Here is an 18,504-nt window from a genome sequence, read left to right on the forward strand (position 1 = left end):
ACATTTTATCTATTTTATGTATTTGGATTCTGAGAAGTATCTGGAATCAATAGGGCTGTGACTCGAAGTTTAAAAAACAAACTAGGTAATCTCTAAGATCCCTTTAGCTCTACTAATCAATGATAATTGTTACCACCAGGCATACAGTGAAAGAGGATGACAATTTTTCCCTGGGAGATTAAAAAAGGTAGTAGGAAGTACAATGCCTTGTGATATTTAGGACAGTGGTGAACCCAGGAATGAAACTTATGCAGTGTCTAGGGAAACAGGAAAGGACCATAAGTACAAAACATAAAAATGTTTTTTCTCTTTCTCTCTTTCCTCTCTCTCTCTCTCTCTCTGTGTACATATATATATACACACATAAACAATATGGGGAACGAGGAGTTACTAGGGAGGTTACTACAGTGATCGCAACAGGGATCCAGATGGAGAATGAGGAAAGGTCTGGAATGATTTTGTAAAAGATTTTTCAACAGAATTTTTGGAGGCAGAACATAGTTTGGCAGATGGAGGAAATAAAGCATTTCAGGTGGAGAAGATAGCACCACTTAATGTTATGAGATAATATAAGCTTATATGTATAGAGGGTGTCTATATGTATAGAGAGTGCCTAGAAGATTTTGTTATCCTCTAGTCGATTTAGTCTATTTTCTAACCTTTGTTTTTACCAGCTTAGACCTGACCCATTGACCCGCCACTGGAATCCAAGGAAAACTCCCTTCTTAGTTCCAGAGAATTTGGCTGAAGTTTTGTTTAATCAGAGCAACCCAGATTTGTTGGCTCTTCTTGAATATGATAAGGTCATTGGCAACTTAAAATTTACAGTGGCCTGATACTGTGGTGTCTCTGGGTACACATCAGTTGAGAAGGCCAGAACCTTCCTGTGAAAATGGTGTTCCTCTCTTTAAAAGGTCTGTTGAGAAAATAGGCTATGGAAAAGTCTGTGGAAAGAGAAAACAAAGGAATGTCTGGCTAGATCAGTGGGATGGAAAATGAATTCTCTTCTAGAAATGGCTCCAAGTGTTCCACCCATGTCTAGTGGGTCTTTCAAATTTCCACCATATTGCACCAATCCAACTTCTCCAACGTTGAGTACTTGCTTCTCTCATCTACTTTCTCAGCAACCCAAACTACTCATGTATCTTCTCCACCTCCCACGTAATTACCGAAATAAAAAATGTACAACTGAGAAAAGTGACTCATTTTGTTCAGCTGAAGTCTGCTTCAGCTTGCCTTCCTTATGCTCACCCATTCCCTAAACAGGAAAATTATATTCTTTTGGTCCTTCCCAAATTTGATTTTGGAGTGAGCATTACCCCAACCTATAAATGGGATGTGTTTCCAAAGTTTGTTTTGCAAGTTAGCAGCTTGAAACTTAGAATATCATTTCCTGAAGAAAGAAATCTAAAAGAGCGTTTAAGTTTCCAGCCAGACCAGAAAAGTATTTTTAATCTCTGTGTTACATAGCTTTAGTCCAAAGGGACCTATCTACCTAATGACCATGAACCATTCTTCTCCTTTCTTGTCTCATATATATTCTTAAAAAGGAAACAGACTACATGGAAGACTATTTCTCCCTCTCCAGAACTCCAAGGGGGAACCCATTCCTCCTCAGCTCCACTCTCCAGAAGGAATCATATGTTTGTAAGAGACATATGCTAGGTGTTGTTAAGTCAACGATTACCTGGCCATTTGTTTCTTCATTCCCATGCTGGAAAATCTTTCCTTTTGTTTATCAGTTTGGGGATAGGTACAACACCATCGGACAGATGGATGGATGCTTCCAAAGCACATAGACAGGCACCGGAAAAAACGACAACAAGTAAACATCATAGTGCATTTGTTTTTTCTAACTAGAAATTAAAGAGAAAAAGAGTGAGAGAGTGCGTATATGCAACTACAAGTCAAATCATTAACAAAGAAGAAGGATATGAAACTTCATCAGGATTCCTGTGGAAGGGGTTTCAGGAGACACCAGTTTTATATATGGAAATGTTGAATGTTTAGCATCAAGCTTGAAAGGCATATGAATGGGTTGAAAATACTACAGCCATATATTTTAAATGGCTACTCATTCTTAGTCCAAGTCATAAGAACTTTATAGTGTCAAGTATGGCTATCTTTCCGTGTTGAAGTATCTCTCTACAAAATGGGGACTGTTATTTGCTGAAGCAACCAGCTGGCCGTATTTGGGTGAAATCCAAGTCTGTATGGTCTTAGCTCTGTGTGAGATATCTACCAGATCCCTAACTATAAAGTGTGCCAGAGTGAGCAGTTTCCATGATTAATTGGTAGGAACTGGGCAACGTTTGCCTTAGACATAACCGAATTTTGCCATCACATACTACTCATTAGACACTGATATTTGGTCATCTATGTGGGCTTCACTTACTCAATTTCTATTTAATGGGAGCTTGTTATGTGCAAGGCATTGAACTCGGGCTATATACATAAGACAATAAATGAAACTGATTCCTACACTAAAGGAGCTACCAGTGTAGCAAAAGCGACAGACACGTGAGTACCTCTAATAAAGTCTGTTGAATGTTGTCCTACAGGCATGTATTAGACACAGTGATGGCATGCACATATCTTCTTGGAGGATCAGGGACTCTCCACAAAGAAGAAAACAACTCTAGCCACATCATGGACATACATAGAAACGTGTTATGTAGAAAAGAAAGGAAAGGAAGACATTCCAGGAAAAGGGAATAGTGTTTAGAAAGGAAGAAAGAATGAAGTAACATGGGTTGTTCCATGAAACTGTACAATCACAATGGAGTGTGGGATATGAAGAAGGGTAGAATTTGAAGTTTGAAGGGATACACAGGGATCAGAAAATTAGCAAGTAAATTTTTTAAAATTCGTATTAAGAGGAATCCTTAAAGAAAATAAAAGTAGTGGGGTGATGTGTTAGAAAGTGACCTGGACATCACTCAGAAGGATTTGTCACAGAGGCTTCTCAAGTAAAGAGTCAGAGAAAGAGCATTCTGGGTAGAGAGAGCAACACATGCAAAGACTTTGAAGAGGGAATGTGCTTGGTGTGTTTTAAAAACTAAAAGGAGGCCAGTAGACTTGGTGAGCAAGAGGGGTATGGTTATAAGAAGAATTCAGAGGAGAAGGCAAGTCCTGGATCATGTAGACTTTTATAGGTCTTGGTAATAATGAGTTTTGGTTTTGGTTTTGGTTCTACGTGGAATAGGAAGTTATCAAAGGTTTTTAAGTGGTAGAAACACATGATCTGATAGATACGTTTTAGAAGACCACTCTTTCTACTGAAGGGAGAATGATTGTAAGGGATTGAGGGTGAAAGAGAGGAGATTAGAAGGGAAGGCTATTGTGTTAGTCTCCATGAGAGACAACTGGGTTAGAGATGATAATAGAGATGAAGAAAAGGGGACAGAGACAAGGTAGAGGGTGACGGCAAAACAATAATGAATGGCTATTTTGTTTCTTCTTTACTTATAGAAACTGGAAAAAGTAGTAGCATCTAACGGTAAAAGGAAGATTGGGGGAACGAATCAGTATTCCATTTCCATTTGGATGACTGGATGAGAATGGGGAAAAGATCTGGGAACAAGAGAGGAAGACATTTCTAGGAAGTGGAGACTGGGCTCCTGAGGGTCATCAGAACAAGGTTTTTAGTGGACAGTTAGATACAAAGCTCTAGAGCCCAGGAAGCAGACTTGGCTAGAGATCCTGGAGAATTTGAGACCCATTAGTCCTGTAGGAGTTGTAGGCATGGATTAGATTATTCTTGGAGCATCTGTTGAGTGAGAACATGCAAGAATAAGGACAAAAGCCTGTGTAACAACAACTTTTCAGGGATTGGTAGAGAAAGAGGAGCCAAGGGGAAGAAAAAGAATGTGAAACCAAGGATGGAGAAGAGAAAAACCAGCAGAAATAGGTGTTATGGAAACCAAGAAAGTAAAGAGAAGGCATGGTTTCTAATGTCCCAGAGAGGTTATGCAAAACAGCCCCACTTGTCTTTCTGAGAGTTTACAGATACATCTATTTGTTTTGTACACTCCCTCAGAAACAATCAAATGTTTCTTGAGCCAGGCTCTGAACTCGATACCTTACCTTCAAAGAGTTTGCAAACTAGTTCGGAAAGATCAGGTACATACAAGTACTAATGGATAATCAAGTAGGGCTCTGTTTAGTGAATACTGAAAAAACAGGATTGGTAGCTTGTGCTGCTTTAGATTTAAGATGGGAAGAAGTCACTGATCATAAGGAAAGCCTTCACAAATGAGGTAAGCTTTTACTCAGCCTCAGAGGGTGCGTGAAATTGAACTAGACACCAAAGGGACTTTCCAAGTAATGGAACTGACAATAAACAAAAGTACAGGGATATACTAAGTCTGGCTGAGACAAAATGCCAAAGTGGAGGAGGAGCTTTGCTATAGAACATGCTATTTTATAAGTTGGAAAGCCTTAGAGACAATTTAGCTCAATACTCTTATTTTATATAGAGGAAAATGACAGCCCAGGGAGACTAAATTTGTTTAAATTCACACGTCTAGTCAGTGGCAGGGCCAGTAGGAGGTAAGGCAAGAATAGGAGATTGGTATCCGATTCTGATAAGCCTTGAAAAACACTCATAAATAAATAAATTAGAATTAATGCTCTAAACAAAGAAAAAGCATTGAAATTTTGAGAGAAAAGGGGAGTGAGAAGTAAGATTAACCAGCATGCAGTGTGCAGAGGTGATGCCAAAAAAGCAGGGAATTTTGGTGATTCTCCAGCCTTTCTTAGCTGAGGCTTCTCATCTGATCCACAGAACACTTAAAAAATGATTTAAGTGTTGTCTCCATTCTGCCAGGGATGGCATGTAACTAGCACTGGTCTAGATGTACAGGAAAGAGGTTAATTCGTTACGTATAATTATGGGCTTTAGGGCCTTAGGGTGTTAGAGCTTGGTTCTATTCTAGAATGCTGGTTGAGAAAGGCTGGCAGAAGAAGCAAAAGACATTGCAAATAGAATTTGGTAACCGATAGTATGGCTTTCATGAGGGAAGGAAGAATAATTAGTTATTTCCATATTATGAGCTAGATAACTGGGAATGGCTGGTGTCTCCAAAAAGATATTGTCAAGAGTAGGGGAGTCAGAGGCCTAATCTAGGGAGAAGATAATTAGCTTAACATGATACTTTCTGAGGTGATAACAAAAAGATAAAAGAAAAAATAATGTTTTTAATATCTGGAAGTCCTGGATTGTGGGAAAGTTAATTTTTTATTGGTTTTCCTGTGGTTCTCATAGTTTGGTCCTTTATGGATTTTTACAATATACCCAAGTTCAGTAAAAAATAGCAATTTTGATAAGACATGCTTAATAAAATAAACCAGTTTATACACGAGCCAATCAGTTTCTAGTGACACTAGAATGAGAATATAGAAGAATTATGCAGCCTACAGGAAAACCCATTATTACTGAAAGATACACAGTCTTTTTTTAGCCAAAAATCAAGTTTCTTTTCACTTAAGTGAGGATAAAAACTGAATTGGGTCCTAAGTATGCTTAAGAATACTTAAGTATACTAGTGCCCAAGCATCTTGGATTCTTTCCTAAATACTCTTAATCTGGGCTTACTGTATCTCCCAGATGATGTTCAGAAGTAAAGTCTGAGCCATCTGTGGTCTTATGTTCCCATGACAGTTTTCACTAGAGGGCAATGGCCCAATTCCAAACAGTAATTCTATTTTATAATTCCTCATCCCTTTTCAAGAATAGTCCTCTTCATTTCCTCTTCTACACTAGTATCACTCCAAAGGGGTAAGGTATGAAGTTCAAGATGGAAGGAAGTATGCAAGAAACTAGATCTTGTTGATGCTTTCTATTCAGCTCTCCAGTTAACTGTCCATCAGTATGGAGCACAAATCTGGCTGAGTTATCAAAAGCTATCACTCTGTATTCTCAATCAAAGGCAATCAAAGCCATGAGGGGCACTGAATTTAGATTCGCATGAAAGATTTATTCAAATGCATACTAAATACTACCCTGATTTCTCCAGAGTAGCTTTTCAAGGTGATAGAGAAAACAGAATCAGCTTTCTTTCATTGGAGTAAATAAGTCTGTGACATTCAATGGTTAAGGGAAGATTGCAAACGGTGCATACTCTTCAAAAACAAACAAACAAACAAAAAAAAAAAGCAAAAAAACCCCCTACATTTGAATAAATCAAACCCCCAAATCAGATTTGTCTAAAGAAAGAGCCAATATTTTTTAAGTGAGATAATAGTCTTTCCTTCCTTTCGAAAATCTCAGAAATGTTTAGAAATATTAATCCAATAAAACTTTGGATGAAAAATTCTCCAAATGACTAGCTGAAGATGAAACGGGGGATTTTTACAATGGATCACTTAAAAAGTCTCACTATTCCTTTACATCTCTCAAATAAAGGTTTGAATAAAAAGGGCTTTGAAATGCAATGTCCACTCTAAATATACTCAATGCTTATTTCCCTTACCCCAATAGAACCCCTTTGTTAAGAGCCTGGATAGCCAAAGAGGGCTGCCCTCAATATAATATGTATCTAGAAATCTAATTGCAAGTTAATTATTTAGAAACTAATAATTTCTCTTTAAAGAATCCTGCCTTGATTTTTTTGTTGTTTTGTTTTGTACATATCAGAGATGATTGTCTCTACTGGAGTTTGAGTAGAACTGTGGAATGCACCTTTTGGAATAGCTGTTAAGGATCTAGTTTGGCAACTAAGAAGGGCTTTTAGGGGCTTCCTAGGTGGTGCAGTGGTTAAGAATCCACCTGCCAATGCAGGGGACACGGGTTCGATCCCTGCTCCAGGAAGATCCCACATGACGCAGAGCAACTAAGCCTGTGTGCCACAGCTACTGAGCCTGCGCTTTAGAGCCCATGAGCCACAACTACTGAGCCCGTGTGCTGCAGCTACTGAAGCCCACATGCCTAGAGCCCGTGCTCCGCAATGAGAGAAGCCACGGCAATGAGGAGCCTGCACACCACAAAGCAGAGTAGCCCCCACTCACGGCAACTAAAAGAAAGCCTGCACATAGCAAAAGACCCAACACAGCCAATAAAATAAATAAATAATAAATAAATAAATAAATTCATTAAAAAAAAAAAAGCACAGGCTCTGGAGCCAGGATGCTGTGGAAAAAAAAAAAAAAAAGAAGGGCTTTTACTTCTCAGTTTGTACTCCAAACTGGTAAATTGGTTTCTGAACCAAAAGGCAAAGTAGGAGTGGGAAGAGGATTTGCATTTTAACAGCTCCTGGTCTAGGCTAGTCCTTAGGCTGGTTGTGCTGACTAGGAGGTTTTGAAGCCATTTAGACAAGCAGCCAATTCCTGAGTTTGCTTAACCTTTGGAGATCATTTCGTTTATTTTTTCTTTGCCTCATCTAGCTCTTTTATGTAGTCATTAATGGGACGACATTAGGGTCTTTGAAATTTTCATTTAAAAATAACATTTTGAATAGTTATTGGAACCGGGAATACAAATAAGGGATGTAAAGCTAATTACCAAAATTCTACATTTAGAGCAAACTGGTGCATATGGAGACAACAGCTCAATATTTTAGAAAGTGCCAATTTGCTAAAAATAGACAAATATGATGATTACTTCTGGAATTAATTCAAGGACATTCAAAATGAGATGACTACCATCAAGGAGTAGCATTTCTCTGATACAAATTCAAGGGAGATGTTTTACACCCGTTATTGCCCAGTCCTTTCCCAGAAATGAATTCCGCAAACCAGAAAGGGAAAGTTAGATCAAAGTTACGCCATGCCAAATTAGCAAGAATATATGGTAGCTGGTATTCCTCTTGGTCAGGTGGTACCTGCCAGAGTTCAACTTCTGGAAAAGACTGAAAACCTAGCACTTGTCAACTCTGGTGTGGAGATTTGCCCTAACCCTTCTTTTTTAGGTATAAAAGCTCATGAGATCAGTTATCTGTGTGGTTACTGCTTCCTTTCAGAGCCATCGGTGAGGACAACCATACCAATAATGGGAATGTATAATACAGGCTAAACGAAAACAGCCAAAGGGAAAATAGTGATCTACCACATTTGAGGTAAATCCCTCCTAATCTGGTGAGCTTCCCTATTACAGACGTACAGGTACACATGCAGGAGACTCTGTCTCAGCCAATTTACTCTCTCCCTAGATTCACAGGTGTGAGTTTCCAGAAATTGTCTAAACCACCTGATCTGGCCCTTCCTCCAGTCAAAGATGATTGGTCTATTGGTAATTAGCTGAGCCGAGAAGAACTGATGAGATTCATTCATTCTCATTCTCTCTCATACTGTCTCTTTCTCTGTATATGTGTATCTATGGAGATATATTTCTATCTCTCAGCTAGAATTTTTAATTGAGAGGCAGAGAAGCTGGGGTTATTAGTAACTGAGTCTTTTAAATGCAGGGCTCTAGAAAGAAAGTCTGTGAATTCCTTAAGTTGAGATTCCCGGATCTACTCTGGTTCCCGTCAGCTTGGCTGTTCAATTTCTTAATTTCATGTGATATCTAGTTTCCTTTCAATAGATCCCTTTTCTGGACCGTTAAAGGTGGTATCTGTTACTTATATCCAATCAAAGGACACATAAATAATACAAGTACTTGTGTGTGTGTGTGTGTGTGTAGAGAGACAGAGGGAGTGACAGATAGACAGACACGCACACACACACACAGATAGAGACAGAGAAATGTGGCTAGAGTGAAAGAGTAAAGGTGATCATTAACCAGTTATAAATATAATTCAAAAAATAACTGCTTCCCACTGGACACCAGCTTATTTGCAAATTTCTAGTTAATGTATTTTTCTATCAAACTCTATACCAGCCCCATTTATAAAAGTATTTTTCAAAATATCCATGATATTAATTTTTCTATTTTAAACTTCTGGCTTCTAAGAATAACAAATCTCTTGGACAAACTTGATCCAATTGTTATACTTAAAAATATTTTTGAATGTCATTCACACTTTAAGAAATCAGATCCTTTGGGTTGCAAAAGTTTATTGCTTGTATGAGAATTGGATAAATTTTGTACTATTAAATAGGTAACATCGCAATTAACCAGGGACACAGGAGAACTGAAATGTCCTTTGTAGAGATCCTGAGAGTTTAGGTTATTTTTGGTATTAGACTTGAGTTGGAGAAGGCTCAGGATTGTATACCACTTTTGATCAAGGTTAATTCCTGATGCATTGAGGAACCCTGAGGTTGTATGAAAATGGTGCTCAGGTGACTGTCTTCAAACTGTGCTTTCCCCAACCAGGTTCCATCCCCATTTGCAGTCTCCCAATCAGCCTCACATTCCCTCTCTACTCTTCTGCCTGACTTGGTCCTCATGTGATTGATATGAGCACAGCATGCCTGGAAATCTTAGTGCTGAGAACCCAATTTGGAAGGGAGGTGGGTGTGGGGATGGGATAGGAGAGAAGCAGCCAATTCAGCAAATGGAGAAGAGAAATCTAAATGTGAAGAACAGACTAAAACAGAAAAAGATTAAAAAAAAAACAAAACAGTAGATATCTCTAATGCCTTTGAACTGATCCTTGGGGCCGCATGACAATTTGAATATTTGCTTAAGTTCCGTCACTGAAATTTTCAAAGGAAATGGTAAACATATGCTATGCTCCCATCCACTAGCACGGTTAATATTTACTCTGTAGAAAATAGGGGAGGAGGGGTGGGAATGGCAAAATGTATGTATATTCTATACGGGGAGCAAGGGTACTTCTTGGCATAGAACTGTGAATACTTTAGGTTTTAATGTGTGGAATTCATCAATTAATAATACTTTACACTTGAAAAACACATTGTCTGCAAAACACTTTTATTTGATTACTTTATTTGAGCCTCATGCCAACCTAGTAGAAAAGGCAAGACTGGATGTGGAGTATTCTTTTTATGTGCCCACTTACATAGATGAATAAACTGAGGCTCAGAAAGTTGATGTTACTTACCCAAGGTCACACGACAAGCAATTGGCAGAGCCAGGTCTAGAACCCAGGGTAGGGTTTATTCCACTACAAAGACATGAAACAGGACATTAAACAAACAACATCTAAGAAAATAAGACTTGTAAATAATTAAGGATAGGGAATCTGGAGGGTCACACTCCCATTCTACAACCTGAACTCCCTGCAAGGGTATCCCTCTGTTCTAAGCAGACAGGAGCCGGAATGGTAACTTTGACCACCGCTACCTTGCGAGGGGGACCAATAGAGTGGGTATGTGTTTACACAGAGCCAGCTCTCAACAGGCACACAGCTATGGTCTTCTGTATACAAACATATTCCCCAATGGCCCATCGTGATGATCCCTCCCTTCCTACTTGTATTCCCTCAGTAAAGATTTTTTATGGAGAGGCCACTATGTGTCAGACATAGCTTAATGTACCCCTTTTGTCTAAAATACCTATTTGCAAAGTTGGAAGGGATGCACTTTTTCTTAAAATTCTCCTATTATGGCCTCACCCACTAAACACTAGAATGAGCTGGCATCACTTAATTATACAAACTCCACTTGGGCCTGAGGGAAGGAGGAAAATAAAATAGGAAAACTCAAAGAGAGAGACTGAAAGAGACTGAGAGACATGACCAAGATATAATATAAGGATGTGGAGACTGGAAATGCTACTCAATTTCACCGATAGATCATTTTGTCCTACTGTTCTCAAGGCCATGCCAATTCAGTCAGAGAAAGTCCATCACTTGGGGTCTGGCAAAGAGTATTTTCAGGTACAGCTGTAGTCACAAGGTGCCCCATAGTGGCCACTAGAGGCCTCAGAATCCAAATTCCTTCAGCCAATTCAAACCTAAGAAAGATGAGCTTGACCTGATTCTCATTTATTTCACAGTCATTTGAGGGATTACTTACCATTTAACCTCCCTTTACCTTCATGTAAGATTTCTCTTTGTGGAATATTATTATGTGGCTAGTTCGGTGGGAAGAAAAGATACCCAAATGAAACTGAAATTAATTCTTGGACATGGGCCCCTGAGCAGAGGCCAACACTACAAGCATTTTTTTAAAGTTTGTGTGATCAGTGAAATAATTGAGTAGTGAGGAACTGAGTCAGAGTCTATTTGGGATAGTTGTGCAAAAAAGCAACATGTGTAAGCACTTAGGGGCCAAACGGAAGGGCACGAGAAGATTCAAGATGACGATAACCCTGTGTGTCTGACCTGGGACATGGCCACCCTCAGAGGGTGGGGCTGATATGCTGGTTGGTGGGGAGGGGGACATCAAAGGGACATTTTCAGGTAGTACCAGTTATAGTACTTTGGAGAAACACAGTATACTTGGGCTCGTTTTGCATTTTGTACCTGCTTCCATTAAAAACTGATGGTTTTCATGACTATAGGTCAATAATAAGAATCAATGATGATAAGCTCCACTTCAAAATTTGATGCCAATAGATGAAAAAAATATCTAGTAGTGGTTCCATCCATTTAGATATGCCACAACTTATGGAAAGACTGTAAACCTAGTTCTGTATTCATTTAGCAAATTATCCACAGTTAAAATCCGTTTCTTTATGTGCCAACTGAAGATAGAACAATTATTAAGATTCCACCCTTTCCCTTAAGCAGTTTACAGTATGGACACCAGTATATGAAAAAACAAATGCTGTATAGTGTAACAAGTGATGTAATAGTGATTGTACAAACTACACTGTGGTCACAAAGAAGGTAGAAGAAAACTTAACATCGGATGGTGTGGAGGGGTGTCAAAAATGGCTTAAAAGAGCTGACTCTTACAGGGGGAATGGAAATGTTCCAGTCTGAGAGGGAAATGACATTGTCTAGGCATAGGGCAAAGACATCAAGGCCTGAAGTACTGATGTAGTGTCGTAAGTTGAGAGAAGAGGTGTTTGAAAATGGCACTGGAAAGAGAGCCAAGACTAGATCATGCCAGAATTCCCTGGTGGTTCAGTGGTTAGGACTCCATGCTTCCACTGCAGGGGCACAGGTTCCATCCCTGGTCGGCAAACTGAGATCCCCATGCTGCATGGTGCGGACAAATTTTAAAAAATAAATAAATAAAGGGAAAGACTAGATCATGCCATCCATGCTGAGGAGTTTGTATTTAGCTTACTGCTAACAGGGAGCCATTACAAGACTGTCAGGAGGGAAATAATCTGGCCAGATTTGTGTTAAGTGAAGATAAGAGCAGTGCTATTTGCAAGAATGGAAGGAGAGAAAAATGGAGGTAGGGAGTCCATGGAAGAAGCTACTGTCTTCGTCCAGATGGAAAGTAGTGAAAGTCAGAACCAGGTTGTTTGTGGTGGCGGTGAAAAAGCAGAGGATGAATTCAAAATCTTTTTAACTGGAATCGAAGGATTTCATAACTAGATTCGACCACTGAAGGAAAAGAATCCTTTTAGGATCACTCTCATTTTCCTAGAGTTTGCAAGCTGGATAGGTGGTGTTATAGCAACAAGAGTGGGAATCTGGAGGAAAATGGTACAAAATGGGAAACGCTGAGTTTGACTTTGTTCGTAATGAGCATGGTGTCTCTGAAATATCTAGACAGAGATACCTATGGATCAGAACTCAGGAGAGATATCCAGTCTGCAGATTTGGAACTCACACAGGTGGTTCCAACTCTGGAAGTGGATGAGATCACCTGGAATTAGTGTGTTGAATAAGAAGAGAAAGGGATCAAGATAAAGAACTGGGAGATAATTGATATTTGGGGAGGGAGAGAATGAAAGAAGCCAGCCAAGAACAGAGAAGGCTCTATCTGAGAGGGAGGAGAAAGAGGAGAACAATGATGGGGCCAGATGCAGAGACAGTCTCAGGAAGAGGGAGGGACAACAGTACAAAATACCAAAGAAATATCAAATGGGATGTGAACTAAAGAGTCACTGGCTATGGTGTCTTTTTCAGAATATGTTTCAATGGAATTATGGGAACAGAAGCCTTATTAAAGTAAATGGAATAGCGAATGGGGAGTAATGAAGGGGAGGAATCAATGATGAGCAGAAGGAATTACTCTCTAACAGGAAAAGGAAGCTCAGTAGGCACTTGGCAATCCTGAAAGACTGGAAATTTCTGAGCCAAGCCTCATGTTGCAAACCTCAGAGAGAAAATTTTCCTACATTTGTATTGATCTTTGTTTTTATATCAATTTTGTTTGAAGCCTACAAAAACCTTTAAGGTAAAACATGGTGGGTTTTTGCTTGTTTGTTCGTTTTCATTTTTTGTTTCTTAGTCTCCATTTTATAGGGAAATTGAAGCTCAAGATTGTGTGATTCATTCAAGATCACAGAATCAGTAAGTGGTGTAAACTAAGGACTCTCAGCACAGTGCTCTTCCCAATACAACAGAGAATGTTCTGAGGATCAACACAGGGGTGCAGGGGCAACCAGACCACACTTCAGAAATTCAGAAGGGAGAATTCCTGCCCACAGTCACTTCTCTGATTGACAACAGACATGCTTGGTTGCCTAAATGCCTCTGTGACAGCTAATAGGGACGTGATTAGGTAAATGCTATATCTTCTCTTTCGATGACCTGAGTATGTGCATCCTTCGAAATGTCCCTTTAGTATTAGGGGAGGATTTTAGATGTGTCTTACTTTATGGATGTGAACAAGGGGAACATTTGGTTAATATATGCGCCTACCATTGCCTCAAAGACACACCCTCCCTCTTCCTCACGGAGCCAGGTAAAACTGACTATGTAGATTAATCAGCCCCAGGCTTAACACTGATAATTTCACTGTGATGGAGGCGAAGGAGACCCTAAGCCACTCTCCTTCTCAGTGAACAGGAGTGCTCCCCTTTAGATAAAACATGAAGGGTTTCTGTAGTTTTGCCAGCTCAGCAAGAGAGAAATTAACCCTACATTTTCTTATCCCAATTGCCTCAGCATGGGTGGGGAAGGAGGGGACCTGAGTTACAGACTGTCAGCATGAGAGAGCAGGGATCATTGTCTATGCACCCCGGCACGGCTTAGAAGGAATTATAGAGTCACCAGATATTAATGCATTTCTAGAGTCACCATTAATTCTCTAAGAGTCTCTGTGAGTCTGGATAATTTGGCAGAAAAAAATGCCCTTTAAATGATTTCTTCTTCTGTTTAAATTTGGAAATGTGTGGTAGAAATCACCAATAAAAAAAAAAACAGTTTCAATTATATTAAGTACAATGCCTCTATTTAATTAATTCACTTAGTCCCTGGGTGACACTGGGTGTGGCTCGGTGAGATGTAGGAGGAATCCAGTTTATCACTAGGAGAAATCGTCTGCACCAAGCAGCAAGGCAGCATCCTTCCACACCTTTCCAACACTGCAAGGGAAAGGCGCAGCAAGGTTGGAAGTCTGCACCACAGATCACGCAAGGATAAGGATTATTTGTTGTATGTGGAAAACTGCAGATGTTGGTGGGGGTTGAAGGGGTGAGGGCTAGAGGGGCTTCTTGCTTGCATTGGTGTTCTTTGCACTTCAATTACAAATTAAAGTCTTTATTTTTAAACAAAAGAAACACCTCACAGTTTTCTTGCTTTGTGGATACAGATCTTGCAAGTTTTTCATCATCTGCAAAATGCATGGTAATTAAGCTATTTAAAGTTAGCCCCAAGACATTTGAAAATCATAAGCCAATACAATCTCTGGCATTCTTTTATTTTATTCCTCCTTTGACCACTCCTTAACCATCTTCTCCTCTCCACCCCACTCTCATTCTCTTCTTTCTGCTATAATAATCTACCGTGGTAATTAACGGCTAATAGAGATCATTTATGCTTTCTCCTCAGCCATTGGCAATGCATTACAACTCGGAAATTCAGGACCACTTCTTTATGCAGCTCAAGTGGAAGAGGAAGGAAGTGCAATCCCTCCAGCCCCCTCCCACGTTTCTGCTGGATTTCATGGGTGTGGCAGAGTTTAGACCTTTGCAGGGTTTTGCCCTTGTTTTATTCCCTGTTAAGGACTCAGATGATGAATAGATGGCAGAGGAAAGACAAACACAATCGGATTCTGCCATGACTGATATAGGATCATTTCACCCACAAGCATGAAACCTGTGTGAGACCTCAGTACTCAGGCTATAGAAATGCCAGTCAGTGTAGAGTGAGCCCACGCCCTGAATACACCATTTCCTTCCATCTGATTTAATGGCATCCTAAATACCGACTTATGTGAATGATACACAGCAGTGGTCAATAGGGGACATGACCATTTCACACAGAAGTACACATGTATAAGATGTATGGGCAAAATAGGACTATTTCTATACCTTTCCATTTTCTCTCTTGAATATGAATTATGCTAAAACACATGCCGACGTACAGAAACCATACAGAGTACATGCATGACTGCTGTACGTGAAGTATGCGGATACCGTATACATTTATATGTGAATTTCTGCAACTCCCGAAACACACAATTTCAGCTTCAACACTTTGCACATATCCTTGTAAATGCTTGGGGCTGGCAGTGAGAGGACCTAAGTGAAGGCAGCTGTCCCCTTTTGGGGAAGGGAATTTCTTTAGCCTCAATTCCCTTTCGAAAAATCATGGTTGGTTTCCTTTGTCAGAGGGGGCATGTGCATACATGCATGTGTGTGTACACGGAGGGTGGCAAAAAAGTTGTAGACCAGCATATTTCTTCTTTCCCCAAATTAAAGCTATTTTAATGAATAGCATTGGCTTCCTAAGGGCTCCCCCTTCCTAAATTTTATTTCTGCAGCTCACCAGTGAGGCAACCTCAGAACAGTTCCTTGACAGTGTGCTTACCCAGCCACCTGTATCTACTGTATTTATGCATTAGAATGAAGACAAGGAGAGGAAATGTCCTGGTTTGAAAAATGAGCCAATGGAAGCATCAGTCTCTGGAATCATAGAGCCGTTTAGGGAAGTGCCACATGTAAGACTCTCATGCTCTTCCCCAAACACTCTTACACAAACCACTCACAAAACCCCAGGGGCTTGCTACTATATCTATCTACTATCTATCTATCTATCTATCTATCTATCTATCTATCTATCTATCTATCTATCATCTATCTATCTATCATCTATCTATCTTTGCCCTGCCTCACCACCTTCTCCACTCACTGCTCTGAGACTCTGCTTCTGTGTCCCTTCCCCTTCCTCTTCCTTCTCCTTCATCCTCACTACCCCGCCCCCGCCCCCAGCCCCCCTTCCAGGGCGCTGGCCAAATGTGCAAAGCTGGCAGCCTGTTTCTTCTCCACTTCTCCCTCCACCCCCTTCGGATGCAGCGAGTGTATTACAAATTGCCCCCTATCCAATACCTGCACAGGAATACTACCCAAATCCTACCTCTTGCTCCCCACCCCGAAGACAATCAGCGTGCAAAGGGCTTTTTTGACGAAGATCGCCTCCCCTCCCAGAGAGACGCACACACACGTACAAGCACACAGTCACCCAAATCCCACACCCAGTTTTCTCCTTAACCTTCGCCCAAATCACTCAAACGTGTTCCAATCAACGTTAGAAAGCTTCCTTTGGAGAATGCCACGGCACTGGCGGTTGCTGCGGAATACCGAACTAGTTATTTCTCCCCACCATCACCCCAATCAAGTTTCTAAAATGTCTTTCAAGAAATAAGTGAGCAATTTGAAAATGGAAGAAAAACCTGAGCAGTGGGGGAGAGAGGGAGGGAGGGGACTCTGATTCTTGCTAATCTTGTGTGTGTCCCTCTTCCTGATGAAAATGAGTCACCATGCTTATTATCCGGAATGTTAGTCCGTCTTTGGTCACTACAATTCCAGGAAGGATGCAAAGGAAAAGGAGAAGAGACCTGATTTCCAACAGGTAATACTCGGTTCGTCTTTCCCATCCCATCGGAGCTCAAAGCTCCTAGGGGCGTGGTCCACCCTCTCCTCGGACCAGCTGGAGCACAATCGGCTGCTGGTCTTGGGAAGGGGATTTTCCCCTTCTACACGGCCAGTTTCTCCCACAGCACCAGCTGTCTCTAGATTCTCTTAAAAAAAAAAAAAAAATCTCCCAAATTACAGTTTCATTCACTCATTGAAAAATAAATTAATTAAACCTTCATATGTTTTTCCACTAATACCTGCGCCCATTTGAAGCTCGTGCATGTAGGAAATGAGGCTACTTCCGCAGCACATGTGAGAAAATGGTACGATAGAACAAGCAATACTCATTATTACTGAATATTATTCTTTCAACCTCGCTTTTCGCAAAAAATATAAAGGATTGCCTCCCCATCTTGTAGGTAGAGCCCACATCTTCTCCCCCACACCCCTTTCCGTATCCAGACCCGCAAAACCAGAGACCTGAAACGCTGAACATTTACTAACAGCCAAAAAAAATCTTCTTTTTTTCTAGCCAAACAGGCGTACTTTTTTTTCTAACCTCATCCTAATTAGTAGCAGCATTCCAAAACCAGACCGTGAAAGAATAGAATTAAAGCTGGGATGCAAGCATCAGTTACCACATGCTAAGGAAACGCGAGCACCATGGCCAGAGCAGAAGCAGTTAAAATATTTTTTCTACCTTTACAGGGAAATACTGCACTCTGGTAATTTCACAACAGCAAGAAGCAAAAATCTTTAGGTCTACCTGTTTGGTTCTTCTCATACAGCACAGCATGGTTGTATCGTCCCTCGCCTTCTTCCTGCCTTCTCTCCTTTCCTCCTCTCTCTTTCTTATTCCCCCCTCTCCACCTCTTTTCTGCTCGCTGGCTCACTCGCTCTCTCGCGCTAGCACGCTCTCTCTCCCTCCCTCTCCCTCCCTTTCTCTCTCTCTCTCTCTCTCTCTCTCTCCCTCACACACACCAGGGCAGTTCGCAGCAACTGTAAGGTCCACAGCTACTGCTCACCGCACATGCTCTCTCTCTCTCTGGCTCTCACTCTCTCCTCTTCCCTCTCTTCCTCTTTTCCCTTCTCCCCACCCACTCACTGCCTATCTCTCTCTTTTCTTCCCGGTCTCTGGATCTCTTTCTCAGAATTGTTCACTAGCTTTCAGTGACTAATCACTTCCCCCAGCCCCCACCCCCACTGGAGACAGTCACCCCCTCCAGTCCCCTGCCAGCCTCATGAATATTTAAACACCTCCAATCTGGACCCAATTACCCACCGACTTTCCCACTGCACTGAGAGGGTGGTGGGGTGGGGGCAGAGAAGGATATTCCAGCCTGTTCAGGAGATTATATGGAATATGTTTTACAGAAGAGGGGCTTGAGGAATGCTTCTATTTCTTTGCTAACTCTTTTTTCTTCCCAGTATCATAAAAGCAAAGAACAGCTATTCTGAATGAGTAGCCAGACCTATACAATATGTTATAACTGCTATTTAGATTTGATGCACAGTTAATAATTGTGAGGGTGAATTTCTCTTAAAAAATGAAATAACATGTGAATATCATGCCCTGGGTGTACAATGTACTCACTACGCATATATAACTTAAATACATATGTATAAAACTTAGATATGCACAGACATATCACATACATGCTCCAAAATCCTTTAACAATCTACATGAATATGTTGCATTTTAAGCATTCTAAGCACTCGAGTTCAGAAAT

At 40.6% G+C, this 18,504-nt stretch overlaps 1 protein-coding gene across 1 annotated transcript in view; it reads right to left on the reverse strand.

Moving 5' to 3' along the window:
• GAP43 (growth associated protein 43) overlaps nt 1-17,791 on the reverse strand; it is a 93,505-nt gene extending 75,714 nt beyond the window's left edge. The window contains exon 1 of the mRNA XM_057697487.1: nt 17,541-17,791. Coding sequence (XP_057553470.1) covers nt 17,541-17,570 — 30 coding nt within the window. The 5' untranslated portion in view covers nt 17,571-17,791. The remainder of the gene's footprint in view (nt 1-17,540) is intronic.
• Between the last annotated feature and the right edge of the window lie 713 nt (nt 17,792-18,504).

The sequence above is a fragment of the Hippopotamus amphibius genome, chromosome 10, assembly GCF_030028045.1.
Source record: "Hippopotamus amphibius kiboko isolate mHipAmp2 chromosome 10, mHipAmp2.hap2, whole genome shotgun sequence".
NCBI classification, from domain to species: domain Eukaryota; kingdom Metazoa; phylum Chordata; class Mammalia; order Artiodactyla; family Hippopotamidae; genus Hippopotamus; species Hippopotamus amphibius.